Here is a 17692-nt window from a genome sequence, read left to right on the forward strand (position 1 = left end):
CCTCTAGTATATGTAGCCAGATGACCCCTCCCCCTTTCCCTCCAGTATAGGTAGCCAGATGACTCCCTTAATCCCTCCTTTTTCCACACCCCCACCTTTTTAGTATAGACAGCCAGCTCGCCTTCACACCGCAGTAGCCATCAGTGTCGCTCATTTCTCCACTCGTCTCCAGTGCAGAAGCTTCCTCTTCCCCAAGTCCATAGCCGCTGGCCACAATGCAAGCGTGCACAGAGAGCAAGGTGGCTGCTGCACAGGTGGCTAGCAGCAGAGTACTGCGGTCAGGCACTCGCCTGATCTCCCTGCATTGCAGCATTTGCAAGCTTGCAAATGCTGCACCAGTTTAGCCTGCTGTTTTGGTGCCCCTGCTTCTGTGGTGCCCTAGGCCATGGCCTAGGCGGCCTTGGCCTAAATCCGGCCCTGCTTACAGTAGAATTTGTTTGTGTAGCTAATTATAGACTATCAGCTACCAGCTTTCCTCCTCCCACTTAAACTATCATTGCCTTTCATCATTCTTAGGCAATACAAGTTCTACCATACCCAAATATTACCACCCTGTCATGGGCGTAGGGGCTGAGGTCGCAGGGGTCGCCTGAAGAGGCGGGGGAGGGGCCCGGGGGCCTGGACCCCCCAGGTGTTGAAATCACCGCAGCGCACTGCGGGGACTGGCTCCCGGAGGCAGAGCAGGGCTACGGCAAGATGGCTGCCGAAGCCCTGCACTAGAGACTATTTGTGTCTCCAGTACAAGGCTTCGGGCGCCATCTTCCCGTAGCCCTGCACTCTGCCTGTCAGCGCGGGAGAAACTGGCTGCTCCGCTGCAGGATCGTCGCTAGAGGAGCTGCACGAGGGAGGCTGGTTGCACGTCGGGGAGCTCATGTCAGAGGCTGGCCAGGTGAGTGAATTTTTTTTATATGTACAGGTTTATTTTCTGGTGACTGCCCCCACATAACGATTATTTTCTGGTGACTGCCCCCACATAACGATTATTTTCTGGTGACTGCCCCCACATAACGATTATTTTCTGGTGACTGCCCCCACATAACGATTATTTTCTGGTGACTGTCCCCACATAATGATTATTTTCTGGTGACTGCCCCCACATAACGATTATTTTCTGGTGACTGCCCCCACATAACGATTATTTTCTGGTGACTGTCCCCACATTACGATTATTTTCTGGTGACTGCCCCCACATAACGATTATTTTCTGGTGACTGCCCCCACATAACGATTATTTTCTGGTGACTGCCCCCACATAACGATTATTTTCTGGTGACTGTCCCCACATAACGATTATTTTCTGGTGACTGTCCCCACATAACGATTATTTTTTGGTGACTGTCCCCACATAACGATTATATTCTGGTGACTGTCCCCACATAACGATTATTTTCTGGTGACTGCTCCCCATATTGCGATTATTTTCTGGTGACTGCTGCGCACATAACGATTATTTTCTGGTGAATGCTATGCACACAACGATTTTCTGGTGAATGCTGCGCACATAACAATTATTATCTGGTGAATGCTGCACACATAACGATTATTTTCTGGTGAATGCTGTGCACATAACGATTTTCTGGTGAATGCTGCGCACATAATAATTATTATCGGGTGAATGCTGCGCACATAACGATTATTTTCTGGTGAATGCTGCGCACATAACAATTATTATCTGGTGAATGCTGCACACATAACGATTATTTTCTGGTGAATGCTGCGCACATAACGATTTTCTGGTGAATGCTGCGCACATAATAATTATTATCGGGTGAATGCTGCGCACATAACGATTATTTTCCGTCAGACTGGCATCTTGCTACTAATTGCCCTATTTCCTCTGGGTGCTGCGTATGTTTGCAAATTGAACGTGGCAGCCATGCTGCTGGAAAGCGGAATTGATATAGCCATGGATATGTGTGTGCTTCGGGTGTTGCGAGGGGTGTTGTTGCCGGGAGGGGGGGCCCACATCCAGATTACGCATCGGGGCCCAGAGGTTTCTAGCTACGCCACTGCACCCTGTTGAGGACTACAATCTGGGTTAAAGGTTGGCAGATGTCTAGGAGGCATCTCACTCTCCTCGATACCAATCTGTAGCGCTTTCTTTTTAATCTATTTCTCCGCTTCCTTTCTCCCTTTCTGGGGATGATGCAAATAGGCTTTTTGGAGGGAGATACACCATAGAAGCCTACAAATGTGGAGATTTTAACATGTCATTAAAATAAATAACTCCTTTCTTATAGTCACACAGATATTTTGACTACATGTCCAGCCCATCCTGCTCAGTATTACCAGCTGCCCCAGAGTGATTAGATTGTAGTCTCAACTGAGGACAGATAGTAAAGTGATGACAGGGATTACATTGTAATTTCCTCTGAGGACAGTTAGTGACATGATCACAGTGATTAGATTGTAAGATCCTTGATGGCACATTTGGTGAGTGACAGGCAGCTCAGAGATCATTGTAAATGCCAGTTCTTTGCCCCTTCATCCCCAGAGTGCCAGATCCGGCTGTTGGTAGCCGCCCACCCTGATGTGCAAACTCTGTGCAGCAGGACGAATGTTCGGCAGGCTAACTGCTACTGCCACTCTGCTGCCCACAGCCCGCCCCTTGCTTGCCTGGTGCCCTAGGCCTTGGCCTTTGTGGCCTTGCCTTAAATCTGGCCATGATCCTGCTACTCCACATGCATCTGTAAATATTTTTGTGTCTAGAATGGTTTTCATTTTCTCCATAAAAATGAAGAAATTTGATTGGCAATCTTCTCTCCAGTGTGTCTCCCCCTTTCCCCCATTCCTTCATTTGCTACACATCACAAACCTACAGCTCATTCACTCTTTTCCTATTTCGCCTGTGCCAAAAGGATATCATTTCCCAGTTCTCTTAAAAAATATAAAACATTTTTTAGTAAATAGCAGAATAAGAAAATCTTACACAGTTTCACACTGTAAATGTTTGAACTCCATGATGCTTCTAAAACAGGGTCATTTATTGTAAGGATTTTGGAAAGAAAAAAAATGCTCAGAACAAAGTACTGTATATGTTCAAAGAATATAAATATCATTACAATTGCTCTTACAGTATCTGGCACTTAGATATGTGAAATACAGAAGTAATCACTTTGTTTATTACCACTGCTGCAGGCAGCTTTTAAATCAAAAGGGTTTAATATCTCTTGATCATACACAAGAAATCCATGTGGCAGAAGGCTGATGTTCTCACCACGAGAGGGCGCCACATACACTGATCAAAAGCAGCAGCAAGGAAGAAGAGGTGAGGATTCCTGAGTCAGGGGGACATTCTGTGTAAGGTTCCAGGCAGGCTGCATAGGCCATTACATGGGCAATATAGCTCTGCTCATGGATGCCGTGGAAGAGGTGAGCCTGGGGTCCTTTTGCCATAATAGCTACATCGTCCCCTCCATGTGTCTCTGATGAAAGTAGGACGGCAGATTGTTGGCGGTATACTCCCCCTGAAACAAACAGGATAAGCAATGGGGAGGCGTTAATTTCAATAACTTGTAACAGCATATATGCTTGAATGATATTACACATTACAGACAAACAGGGCCGGATTTGTACTTTTTTCCACCCTAGGCCCAGTATCACCAACCGCCCCCCGCCCCGCATTTTTTTTGACACTGCCTACCAACACTTTTAACTTTAAAATAAACCACAAAATGTTGGGTATTTATTATTAATTAAACTTAGGACAGCGAAACAGCCTAACAAACTGTGAAGAAACCAAGAGACCTGTAAGGCTACGAGGGGCTGGAGCCTGGAGGAAGCCCCTGGTAAGTAAATTAAAACTTTTTCCCCTGTCTCAGGGATACTTTAAAGGAAAAAGATGTATACATACCTGGGGCTTCCTCCAGCCCCAAGTAACCGGTTTGCTTGATCACCACCATTTTCACACAATGAAGCCGCAGTCCAGCCCAGTCACACAACAGAGTGCATGGCGCTGACGAAATACAGGTAGTCCTCAGTTAACGAACGAGATATGGACTGTCGGCTCGTTGTTAACCTGAATCCGTCCTTAAGTCGGGACTACCTGTTCTGCTGCCATTTTTAGTGCAGAGTTGGCACAGCGGAAGGTAAATAGAGGACATCTCACCTGTTCCATGGCTTTGGAAGGTCCCAGCGTGCTGCCCGTCCTCTCGCTCCGCCCACTGTCCTCCCGGCGGCTTCACATGCGTCGCATAATGATACATTAACAGGTGCCACCACTAGGGGGCTTCTCCTGATTGCGTCATTATGCGACGCATGTGAAGCCGCCGGGAGGACAGTGGACGGAGCAAGAGGACGGGCCGTGCAGCTTCCAGGCAGCATGCTGGGACCTTCTACAGCCATGGAATAGGTAAGATGTCCTCTATTTACCTTCCGCTGCGCTTACTCTGCATTACAACTGGCAGCAGTACAGGTAGTCCCCGGCGGCGTGACGTCATCGCGGCAGGGTCGGCGGGTGTTCGTATCGGCGGGTCGTTCGTAAGTCGGTGTTCGTAAACCGGGGACTACCTGTACCCTTCAGAGCATTTTGTGCAAGCAGTTACAGTTAGCAAAATGGGCTAAAACATTCCCTGTTCGCACACCGCACATACTCTGTAAAGTGCGAGACAGAGAGTGTGGGCTGGACAGGGCAGACCAGGGGACCACATTCAGCAAAGACAGGATGGGGCCAGTAAGAAGCCCTCAGCATATATAATTACCTTACTACATACAAATAACATTTAGTTTCTAAAGGGGAGAGGGCCCTCAGTAATTATCATCACCCAGCTATTGTCATTCATTTTACATTTGATTATCCTGACACTGACAGTCAGGAACACACAGACAGACATCATGCTGCAGGCCCACTGGCGCACGGAAGGGGTTGTTCCGGGTGTCTGGAACCACCCCCTTGCACCTAGACCGGAAGTGCCTCCGGACCTGAGCAGCGGCAGCCACTGAATGTAATAGTGCAGCTGCCGCTTGCTCATGTGTGTGCGCAGTAGGGGGGCCCAGGGCCCGCTAGCCGTGTGGGGGGGGAGCGCTGTCACCCTCCCTATTGAGGGACCCCCCAGCCAGATATGCTGCTTCTTCCCCGCAGCCCTGCAGTCTCCCGGAGGCAGATGAGGGCTACGGCAAGATGGCTGCCGAAGCCCTGCTCTGGAGACTGTGTCTCCAGTACAGGGCTTCGGGAGCCATCTTGCCGTAGCCCTGCACTCTGCCTGTCAGCGCGGGAGATGTGCTGCAGGAGGACTCGGGGAGCTGCGAGCCAGATGCCGGGAGAGGAGAAGACTTCTGTCAGGTAAGTGATTTGTTTTTTTGTCACAGGTGCATTTTTTTTCTAGTTTCTGCTGCCCACATTACGATTTTCAGGTGTCTGCTGCCCACATTACGATTTTCAGGTGTCTGCTGCCCACATTACGATTTTCATGTGACTGCTGCCCACATTACGATTTTCTGGTCACTGCTGCCCACATTGCGATTTTCAGGTGTCTGCTGCCCACATTACGATTTTCATGTGACTGCTGCCCACATTACGATTTTCTGGTCACTGCTGCCCACATTACGATTTTCTGGTCACTGCTGCCCACATTGCGATTTTCAGGTGTCTGCTGCCCACATTACGATTTTCAGGTGACTGCTGCCCACATTGCGATTTTCAGGTGTCTGCTGCCCACATTGCGATTTTCTGATGACTGCTGCCCACATTGCGATTTTCAGGTGTCTGCTGCCCACATTGCGATTTTCAGGTGTCTGCTGCCCACATTACGATTTTCTGGTCACTGCTGCCCACACATTGCGATTTTCTGGTGCCTGCTGCCCACATTGTGATTTTCTGGTGACTGCTGCCCACTTTACGATTATTTTCTGATGACTGCTGGCTGCTGCCCACATTACGATTATTTTCTGATGGCTGCTGCCCACATTACGATTATATATATACACTGGCTGTATGCAGGGGGAACTGGCTATATACACTGGCTATATGCAGGGGGATCTGGCTATATACACTGGCTATATGCAGGGGAGGCATCTGGCTGCATACAGTGGGTATATGGGTATATACAGGGGGGGGATCTCTGGCTATATATACAGGGGATCTGACTATATACACTGGCCATATATACAAGGGGGATCTGGCGAAATACAAGGGGGAATGTACTGAACGGGGAGTTATCTGGCTATATACTATAAATGGGGATCATATGGTTACTTATCCTAACTGGGGGGGGCCTCATCTGGCTACCTGTGTGATAAATGGGGGTCATCTGGTCACCTATACTAAAGAGGGGTGGGGTAATTTCGTTATCCATAATAAAGGGGGGTTATCTGGCTACTTAATCACTGCCACATTATATATATTTTGGCGAAACGCTACTGCATCATGTGTATTTTGTAGGGAAACACTGCGCATTGTGTGTATTTTGTGGAGAAATGCTGTGCATCATGTGGATTTTGTGGGCAAACGCATGCGCGGTAGTGTGCGGCTTGCCAAAAGAGACCTATCAGGAACCCCCCCCCCCCTTGAAAATCCTGGATTTGCCCCTGAGGCCTGCAGCAGAAACTTACAGTCAAGTCTGCAGACAGTCACAATTTTAACTGGAGCCAGGCAGCCAGGAATGTGCACACTGCGCAGCAGAAAATTAGGTTAGGGGGTCTCGTTCTGCAGAGCGCCTACGCAGTGAGGCTGTCCTAGATCCATCAGCCCCAGCGGCACCGCGAGACCTCCCCCAGACTCCTGTCTAGCGCTGTGCGTGCCTGTGAATCAGTGACGTCACATCACTGATTGACAGCGGAGGCGGCGCCCTATTGAAAGATGCGCTCCAGCCGAAGCTCGAGCTGCCTGCTGGGAGTGAGCGGTGAGCGAAAGTCTACCTTGACTCGAGTCCAGGGCAGGGCGCACTACACCATCGCTTGGCTCCGACGAGTGAGTCAGTCACTCGGAGTCCTCCTCCTCCCGGATCCCACCCCCGGTCTTGTAGCCAGGCAACCGCAGCCGCTTCCACCTGACCTGCCTTGCCTCGCATCGCACACAGAGCAGTGCGGCAAGCGGTGCGGGCGGCTGCGGACACACACTAGCGGGCGGCTCACCTGGTGCAGTAGTTATTAACCTGTCACCCACGGCCGCTCCATGGAAGTTAGCATAATAAATTTGCCCTAGTCCTGTGCCTTGGGGGCCTGCCCACAAATCCGGCCCTGCAGACAAATCATACTGCTGAACAGTCACACAAGTGCAGATTTTGTCGGCACACTACAGTCACATGTGGTTGATTCTGAAATATAAGAAAATCTTAAAACAAAGGAATCATATAATTCAGGGGCATAACAAAAGACCCTGCAAGGGATGCAGCTGCAGAGGGGTCCAGAAGCCACAGGGGGCCCGTCCTGAGAGACTGATTACTAATGGCAAGGAGAGAAAAAAACTTTCTGCTGTCTGCACAATTGTTCTAATGACTTCATCTGCTCAGCCACTGAAAAGGAATCATACAAAGTTTTACAGAAAAAGATTTGTAGACAGTCCCTATTCAGTGTTCAGCAGGGACTTGTGTCCAGCGCTGTTCTACCCCCAGCCTTTCTACCCCTCCCCAAGTGCTGTGTCCTGTAGTGATGCTTGATGAGTCTGGGCACAAAGAGAAAAATATTTATATTCTCTGCACATTTGTTCTAATGACTGCATCTGCTCAGCCACTGATAACGAATCAAACAACGTTTTGTAGACAGTCCCTATTCAGTGTGCAGCAGGGTCTTCTGTAAAGCGCTCTGCCCTAAGTCTTTCCACCCCCTCCCCAAGTGCTCTGTACTTTAGTGATGCTAGAGAAGTCTGCAGAGCCAGTTCTGCTCCATCAGAGTTGGACAGAGTGATTGTAATAAGCTGGAACTGGGAGCACACTCTGTGCCAGTTTTCTGTATGCGTTTTTTGCGCACCTTGGAGTTGATTAATTAAACTGTGCTAACGCATAGCACGACCATTAACACACCTTATCAGAGATAACACGCCTTACCACAGTTAACACGCCTTATGAAAGTTGACATACCTTATCAGAGTAGCATAGTGAGCGCTACGAACTTATGCCTGTTAATAGGCAATGACAAAAGCTCCACTCGTCCTGCCCTGAGCCCGTAGCTCTCACTATGCTACTCTGATAAGGCGTATTAATTTTGATAAGGCGTGTTAACTTTGGTAAGGCGTGTTACCTTTGGTAAGGCATTATCTCTGATAAGGCATGTTAACTGCTGTGCTATGCGTCAGCACGGTTTAGTGAATCAACCCCATGTGTGACTGTATAGGCTCGTACACACACTCTACTTTCAGGAATGACGCGTCCATCAGACCCTCCTGCTGGGGCTGGGGGGGTGTTCCAGCGACAGTAGAGCGTGTGTACAGTCTGTCGGCAGACTGATAACACTGTTTCTGAACGATTTGCTGAGCGGATCGTTCAGAAACAGTCTTAAGAAAAAACAGACTTAACAGCCTTAAAGGGGTTCTTTCGCAAAAAAAGTAGGCAGTTAAAAAATGTGACAGATGACAGGTTTTGGGCCAGTCCATCTTTTTAAAGAGAATCTGTACTCTAATATTCTTACAATAAAAAGCATACCATTCTATTCATTATTTTCTCCTGTGCCCCTCTGTGCTGTTTCTGCCACTCTCTGCTGCAATCCTGGCTTGTAATTAACAGTTTTAGGCAGTGTTTACAAAACAAACTAACCAGCTTGTGATAGGCTCACATAAACAGAGTGTGTGAGTCATACAGAGTGTGCAGGGGGCCTGCAGAGGGTGTGTATCGCTTCTATCCAATGACAAGCAGCCCTGCACATTCCACACATTCTAAGCCTTAGCCCGACAAACAGGACAGAGGAAAGATACATTGATTTATTACAGAGACAGTGCAGTTAGGAAAGACTGCAGTAAGCCAGAGCAGATTAGAACAGGCATAGGAACTTATAGGATAGAAGAACTAAGGCTGAAAAATTTGTTACAGAGTCTCTTTAAGGGGGATTCTCAGGTCTTTCTTTGTTTTCAACAGCATTTCCTGAACAGCAGTTTAACTGCCAAAATAGCAAGATACCAGCCGGCCTCCCTAATCAGTTGCACACTATGATGTCAGTTAGATTTTGCAACTGTTGTTCAGGAAATGCTGTTGAAAACAAAGCCCTGAGAATCCCCCTTAAAAAGATGGACTGGCCCAAAACTTGTCATCTGTCACATTTTTTAACTGCCTACTTTTTTCGCGAAAGAACCCCTTTAAGAAAAGAAAACAGCCTTAAGAAAAAACAGACTTAAGAAAAAAGCAGCATGAGTTATAGAAGTATGTGTGAAGGGCTTTTATTATTGGTTATGAAGATAATACATTTATTGGAGCCCATTTGTGATTCTAAGTGGCTACATTAGAGAAGAACAAACATGAGCTGTTTAGTTACATTTTGGTACTCTAGAATTTATAGGGCTTGATTCACCTATGCTTAGATTACACCATACAATTTTCTGTTAGATTTTTCTGTTAAGGGGCCCATACACCTAATGCTTTTCTCGCCAATATACAGCAGATTCGATCACTGTGATCGAATCTGCTGTGAAATCGTCGTGCAAACGCTGACAGAATGATCGATTTCCGTCCGAAATCAATCGCTCCCATCGATTCCCGTCGATTTGTCTGTGCAGAAGATTTTTCTCGATCTCCAGCGGGTCGGGAGTGCGTCGATAGCGGTGTTCGAATGACCGACGCAATACAGTGGCAATACATTACCTGCTCCGGCCGGCATGACTCCCCCGGTCTCCACTGTCTTCTTCTCCGCTCCGGGCTCCAGGGCTGCAGCTTCACTGAACTTCATGTCCCGGCAGGAAGTATAAACAGTAAAGCTCCCTCTACTATTTAAACTTCCCGTGGACAGGAAGTTCTGTGAAGCCAGTCGGAACCCGGAGCCCAGCGTGGAGAAGAAGACAGCGGAGACCGGGGGAGTCGCGCCGGCCGGAGAAGGGGGGGCAGCATCTCCACAGAGTGTGATCGGTTTCATGCTGAAATCGATTCACAATCTGTTTGCAGTAAAGGCAGCCATACGATCCCTCTCTGATCAGATTCGATCAGAGAGGGATCTATCTGTTGGTCAATCTGATGGCAAATCAACCAGTGTATGGCCACCTTTAAGCCCAATCTACATGATATGATTCTTTGTGCGATTCGATTACGATTCTATTTACGATCCGATTAAATCCGACATGTCCGATCGGGAGTCGATTCAATTCAGTTCGATTTGCCATTGTTTTGCAATGTCAAATCGAATTGAATCGAATCCTGATCGGACATGCCGGATTTAATCGGATCGTAAATAGAATCGTAATCGAATCGTATCATGTAGATTGGGCTTTAGATTCTCTAAATTCAACATGTTGGAAATGTATCTATCTTACCATCTATCTGCCGAGCAATTAGGCATTGTTCTACTCAGCAGGAGATGACCAGAAGACAATTCACCAGAGATAATGACCATTCTCTACAGAAAATAATCTAATTATGCATTCTAACAGAAAATCTAACAGAAAAATCTAACAGTAGAATCTAACAGAAAATTGTATGGTGTAATCCCAGCATAAGACAAATAGCATGCCTTATCAAGTTAAGGTGCCTTATCAGAGTTAAGGTGCCTTATCAGAGTTAAGGTGCCTTATCAGAGTTAACATGCCTTATCAGAGTAGCATAGCGAGGGCAGGTTGGATGGCAGGACTACACTGGCGCTGGACTCTAACCTAACTACCGTATTTTTCGGAATATAAGACACTCTGGAATATAAGACACACCTAGGTTTAGAGGGCAAGAATCTGGGAAAAAATGTATACAGTATATACTAAACCTGGTGCGTCTATATTCCAGGAGCGTATTGTACAGTACATGTTCTCCCCATTGTCCTCTTGTGTCCACTATGTGTCCCTTTCTGTCCCCCTGTGTGTGGCATCCCTTCCTGCCACCTTGTGTGATCCTTTTGCCACATGCGTCCCCTCATGTCCTGTGTGTCTCCTCCAGCCCCCCTCTGTGGTCCTCCAGGCCCCTTGTGTCCACTTCTGTCCCCGTGTGTGTGTCTCCTCCTGCCCCCCTTGTGTGTGTTTCTGTGTCCCCTTCACCCCCCCCCCCCCCTGTGTGGTCCTCCAGTCCCTGTGTCCCCCTCCTGTCCTCCTGTGTGCGTCTCCTCCTGTGCATGTCCATGTGTGTGCCCCCCCCCCCCTAGTCCCCATCCTGTCCTCTGTCCCCTCCCCCCATGTCGACGCTCTCCCTGGTAACAATAACTGCAGAGCAACTCCCCTTTCTATGGATTCCAGCGCTGTGTAGTCTGCTGTGTGTGGTCCTCCACCTCCAGCATGTCAGCTACAGCTGTAAATGAAAAGTTAGCGGCAGAGACACTCACCTACTTGGCGGCGGCGGCGGCGGCACGATCTGCAGACATCTCGGTCCCGTGAGGCTTCTCCTAGTGACGGCTCCTGCTAATGACTCATTGAGTCATGGGGAATGACTCATTGAATCATTCACAGGAGCCGTCTCTAGGGGAAGCTGCGCGGCTCCCCCTAGTGACGGCTCCTGTTAATGATTCAATGAGTCATTCCCCATGACTCAATGAGTCATTAGCAGGAGCCGTCATTAGGGGAAGCCTCCCAGGACAGGATGTCTGCAGATCGTGCCGCCGCCGCCACCGCCGAGTAGGTGAGTGTCTCTGCCGCTAACTGTTCATTTACAGGTGTAGCTGACATGCTGGAGGCGGAGGACCACACACAGCAGACTACACAGCGCTGGAATCCATAGAAAGGTGAGTTGCTATGCAGTTATTGTTACCGGGGGAGCGGGGACCCGGCAGACTACACAGGGGGACAAGGCAGGGAGTCCCCGACAATGCAGCGGATCGGCGGTTCGCATCGGCGGGCGGTGCTGAAGTCGAGGATTCCCTACCTTTGGAATATAAGACGCAGGCACTTTTTCTTCCTATTTTTGGGGGAGAAAAAGTGCGTCTTATATTCCGAAAAATACGGTAGTTTAGCCCGAAAGCTCTGTCAGAGAAGCTGCCTCTAATGGAGCTACTGCTACTGGGTAAGACTCTCACCTGCTACTGGGTAAGACTCTCACCTGCTACTGGGTAAGACTCTCACTTCTCTGCGTCTCTCATCACTTCACTTTGGTTCCTGCTCCTGTTCACTGCAGACCTGGTATTTCCTCTATAATACTTCTTATTGATACTTTCTGTTGCATTATATTCTTGGTGGATAGGTTTGTGTGTGTGTGTGTGTGTAGTCTTAGACATTTGGCATATTTCATTATTTCATTATTCTGTTGTATATTAATCTTCATATTAGAAACTATAGAGCCTTGCCTATTTATTATTAGTCTGTATACAGACTTATGGATGTCATACAACCATGCCTTGTTTTTAATCATGCAAATTTGATACAATAAAGAGTTTCTGACCAGTGAAACAGTGATTCATTTTGATTTTGTCAATTATGACTTCAGAGTGGGAATTCAGCCTATTGGGCCAATCAAAGTGCGGGGATAATGTCCTTTAAACTGATTGGACCCGCAGGGGCTCAGGGCAGGATGAGTGGAGCTCTCGTCATTGCCAATTAGCAGGCATAAGTTCGTAGCGCTCACTGGGCTTGATTCAGAAAAGGGTGCTAAGTGTTAGCACGCCAGTGAAAAGCCACTTTGCATGTGCTAACATGCTTTGCACGTGCTAAGTAGTTAGCACATGCAAACTACTTAGCACCGTAGTTAGCACATGTAAACTACTTAGCACCGTAGTTAGCACATGTAAAATACTTAGCACCGTAGTTAGCACATGTAAACTACTTAGCACCGTAGTTAGCACATGCAAACTACTTAGCACCGTAGTTAGCACATGTAAACTACTTAGCACCGTAGTTAGCACATGTAAACTACTTAGCACCCTAGTTTTAAAAAAAAAAATCAGTGTTTATTCAACAAAGAAAAGGAACATATGACAGAATATGCAGTGTAGCAGTGTGCCTCCTAACTTTTCCAACAGTAGCTTCAGCATCAATTATCACTGTGGAAGATGAGAGGTATTGTTAACAATAATATAATGATCGTCAATAATATATAGAGCTCAGATTGAATTTAAATTTCCAAATATTCTATCTTTTACAAGATCATAATTAGCAAGACCAGGGGTATCTAACCATGGAGCTTAGCACCCTAGTTAGCACGGTGCTAAGTAGTAGTTTGCATGTCCTAACTACGGTGCTAAGTAGTTTGCATATGCTAACTACGGTGCTAAGTTTGCATGTGCTAACTACGGTGCTAAGTAGTTTGTATGTGCTAACTACTTAGCACCCTAGTTAGCACGCCCAAAGCCTTTAGGGGTGATAACTGGCTTAGCACCGTTTACTGAATCGAGCCCACTATGCTACTCTGATAAGGCATGTTAGTAGTTCTGCGACTGCGCAGTCCGCTCCGGCGCACGTGGCGGTGATTGACAGCGCCGCTCGCGCAGGCGCAGTACAGAGCGACCTGGGGGTCGCTCTGACGTCATCGCCGGGGACCGGGTCGGAGCTCCAGCGAACGGCTGCAGGCAGAGCTGCGGCGAGGGAGGTCCTGGGAGCTTGGGGCTGGAGGAAGCCCCCGGTAAGTAGCGTTTATTTTCTAAAAAAATCCCTGATAACTCCTTTAACTCTAAATAAGGCACCATAACTCATGCTATTTGACTTATGGTGGGTACACACGGTACGATTTTCCGTGCGATTTTCCGACCCGATCGTTTTTTCCGCTCGATCCTGCACGCGATTCTGCACTCGATTCTCTTATCTTCACTCGTTTTTCTTATCTTTTTCCATTCACTTCTATGAGAAATTGAGTGCAGAATCGATTTGGAGTAATACCGGACATGAGGGATTTTATCAATCGGATGCATCTATCGCACAGAAAATCATACTGTGTGTACCCAGCAATAGTGAATCAAGCCCATAGTTCCCCAACGTTGTCCTCAAGGCCCACCAACAGTACATGTTTTGCAGAAAATCACAAACATTCACAGGTGGGGTAATCACTGTCTCAGCAGAGCTGATTAACTACCTCTGTGGATTTCCACAAACCTGTTAAGCATGCAGTTAGCAATAAGGAAAAATAAATAAATAAATAAATAAAAATACTAAAAATGAGACAATAAAAGTAATATCAGACTTATTTCAGTCAGGAACAACTTGTTCTGAATGTTTGTGGTTATTGTTGTTTTTGATTGGAAAGTGATAGAACGCTATTTTATAGATAAGGTGATTAATAGACAAGGAAAGATAAGTTGTGAGATAAAGTTTGTGAATTAGCTCCATCGTCTGAAGTTCCACTTTAAATACCAGATGACAGTACAATATAATAAATCCACCTTATCCAGCATGAAATAGTACAGATGTTTATGGAGCCTATACATTTACATACCTATGTCCAGTCCGGTGATGTTCTCCCGAGACCCATTGACAAGCTTAAAGCCAGGTCCATTTCCATAAAGCACACTGGTGTACGGCTTACCGTCACTTGCTTTGCTGGGAGCTACACCTGCAATAAAGATAGTGTAATGCTTACATGAAGCCATATAGATTACCTTGTGTGTGTAAACCATGAGGTGTTACATAAGTCAGGGCCATTACTCATTTTCACAAAGGTTTAAAAAAAACATGCACAGACACCATTTTAACCCTTCCAGGTCAATAGACTTGCAAATCAGCCCTTTTTTCCTATTTATGGTAAGTAGTGATCACTGTGATTGGCTCACAGTGATCACAGGGTCAGGAGACAATGAGAAGAAAAAAGAGTGCAGCAGCAACAAGTGCTAGAAAGCTATGCCCTGGCAAGGCTAAGAGGCAGTAAACAGATCTGAGCGTAGATTTCGACCACCTTCATTCGGAAAAAGTAAAAAATGATTTATTATACTTAAGTAATAATAAATACTTTAATCAATTCTCTCGTACCAATATGATCTAGACTTTGACAAAAAGAAGGCTCAATGTGTGTGTATGTGGGGGTGTGGGGGGAAGCAGAGGGGTGCAGATGGCCGCTTCAAGCATGGCCATCACCTGGGAGAGCCATCCACACCTGCCCCCAAAGGAGAAGACTCAGGGGGACCGTCTGCACTTCATAGCATGGAGCTTTGCAGCTATAGTGCAGGGCTTGTTATAGTGTATGTGAAATTCCCTGCAGTAGGAGCCCAGTGTCCAGTTTTTTGTTTTTACATTAAACCCTTTATGGGAATGGGTAAGGAGTACTAATGTACCCCACACCCATCCCACATCATGTGGAGGGCTTGCAGACATCTGGAGGCCTCCAGAATATTCAAAAAGGCTTCCAGATTGCCTACTACCACCTGCATAGAAGTATTTTCTCCCATCTACTCTTGAGCTTTGGAGGTTGGGATAAGCCGTCTGCCCGTATCCTTGGACAAAAGGTGCTCTGCTGGGAAATGGGGAAGGCTTTGCTGCACCTTTTTTTGCAGATATCTCCCAAAAATTGGTGTGCAAGTTCTGGGAAAAAAATGACACAATACTCATCAATAGGAGCAGACCATCTTGTCCATCACAGCATGAACAGTCCTTCCTGCCTGGTCAGAACTACATGAAGACCAGGACTGATGTTGGCTACATGTAATACTTTATGAGAAGAGACTTTTTGGCAAGTAAAAAAGGCTCAGTGGGCTGTATGCGACCCTCCGGCCATAGTTTGAGGTACTGACATGTAAAGTCTAGATTACCTTAAAGCGGATCCGAGATGAAAAACTAACTATAACAAGTAACTTTTCTACATATCTTATCTAAAGTTTAGATAGTTTACATAGCACATATATCTGCAAACAGCTTCAACGGTTTAAAATTATTTATTCCTGTGATACAACAAGGGCAGCCATGTTCTGTTTGTCACATTGTCACAGGCTGAGGGCTGGAGATGCTATCAGCTTGCCTGTGTGTAAATTCAGTCCCCTCTCCTCCTCCCTCCTCCCCTCTGCCTCTGAAATCTATGGCTAGTAACCCCCTCCTCCTCCTCCTGCTCAGATTGAGCTCCCATAAGCTCTTGCTACTAAGGCTGAGAGTGCCAATGCTCTCTAGAGAAGCTGTGGGCCTGGCTTGTTTAGTTTATAGGGAATTAGAGTATTAAAACAAAACAAAAAAAGTATTTGGCTTGAGGAATGCCCTATAAACTATATGAAAGGAACACAATTATGCAATGAGTAAAAGTTTATCTCGCATCCACTTTAAGAGGGCTTCATGTGACTAATGCTGATTTCTTGGGTGCAGATTTCTGACTTATTGGGTGCCTTCCAGTCAATCTTAACCTCATAACACTGCACCCTATATTTTTATGATGTTGGCAAAAGTCTTGCAGCCAATAGTATAACTATGGAGTTTGGGGCCCCAGTACAATTTTTACATGGGGTCCTTTAAGAGCTCTATCAATATGGAGCCTCAAAACTTACCAAGGACAGATGCAGTGTCAGAGAGGTGTAATCAGAGCAAGAAAGCAGTTTGTTAAACATTACTGCTATTCCAATGCACATATAGAGGTGTTCATTACCAGCATAACACCAATGCAACGCTAATAAGATGGATAAAAGAGGACCCTTCTGGTCCAGAGGCCATAGTGCAGTCGCAACCTCTGCATCCCCTATTGCTACACCACTGCTTGCAGCGCTAGGGTCCCAAATTCTTCTTCTGAAGAAGGAGGCAATGTGGATACATCGCCTGGGGACCAGGTTATCCCATGGCCTTAATGCTGGGTGGGACTTAGCGCTCATCACACAATAGTTTATCCCTCCCCCTTCTTTTTCTCCTTCTCCTTCCTTCTCTCCTCCGCCCCCCTCTCCTGGGGGCCTCCTGTATGACAAACTATGGCCTAGTGGGATACCCCTCTCCTCATTACCTATATATGTATATACATATAATTTTTCCATCTATAGACAGGGCCCGTGTATGACCTCATACAAATTTACATGATTTTGTGCTTACTCACGCTGTTCTTTGCCAAATTTTTATTCATTTCCTGGCACTTTGTATTTTGCATTTTATTTTGATTTTTAACTTATGTGTATAGTGCTTTGCCTTGTAATATGTTTTTACAGGTAATTACTTGTCCATTACATTTAGACCACTTTTCCTCCACTTCTCCCTTGCGGGGCGGAGTCTTAAGTGGCCGGCACAGGATATCCTCCTATTTATAGGAGGTTCTGTCATTTTTTAAGATAGCTCGAAACATGTTAGCGCCTTGATGCATGTGCATACTTTTATACTGGATACGTCCTAAATAAAGCTATTGTTTGGAATCCTGGACTGGTGCGGACCTTCTTGCTGTATATTGTGGGCTAGGGTCCCAGGTTCAGATCTGAGCCAGGAAAAAATCTGCATGGGGTTTGTATGTTATTTGGAGTATGTGTTTCTCTTAGTTTCCTCCAAAGGTTTGTTGTTGTTTGTATGTTATACGTGTGTTTGTGTGAGTTTTCTCTGGCCTCTCCGGTTTCCTCCCATATTCCAAAAACATGCAACTAAGCTAACTGGCTTCCCCGCAAAAAATCTCCATATTATAGGAATACTAGACTAGGACTAGTATGGTAGAGGAATAGACTATGAGCTCCTCTGAGGGACAGTTAATGACCTAACTATAGACTCTGTAAAGCACAGCCTTATAAGTACACAATAATAAGTATTAATCCGTGCTGAAATTCAAAAGACCTCTTTATG

The 17692-nt window shown here is 46.5% G+C and overlaps 1 protein-coding gene across 1 annotated transcript in view; it reads right to left on the reverse strand.

Moving 5' to 3' along the window:
- Window positions 1-3213: 3213 nt before the first annotated feature.
- LOC137504748 (intestinal-type alkaline phosphatase 1-like) overlaps window positions 3214-17692 on the reverse strand; it is a 94772-nt gene continuing 80293 nt past the window's right edge. Inside the window, exons 10-11 of the mRNA XM_068233333.1 lie at window positions 14409-14525; window positions 3214-3467 (exon numbers count right to left, since the gene is read on the reverse strand). Coding sequence (XP_068089434.1) covers window positions 3214-3467; window positions 14409-14525 — 371 coding nt within the window. The remainder of the gene's footprint in view (window positions 3468-14408; window positions 14526-17692) is intronic.

This window comes from Hyperolius riggenbachi, chromosome 4, assembly GCF_040937935.1.
Source record: "Hyperolius riggenbachi isolate aHypRig1 chromosome 4, aHypRig1.pri, whole genome shotgun sequence".
Lineage (NCBI taxonomy): Eukaryota > Metazoa > Chordata > Amphibia > Anura > Hyperoliidae > Hyperolius > Hyperolius riggenbachi.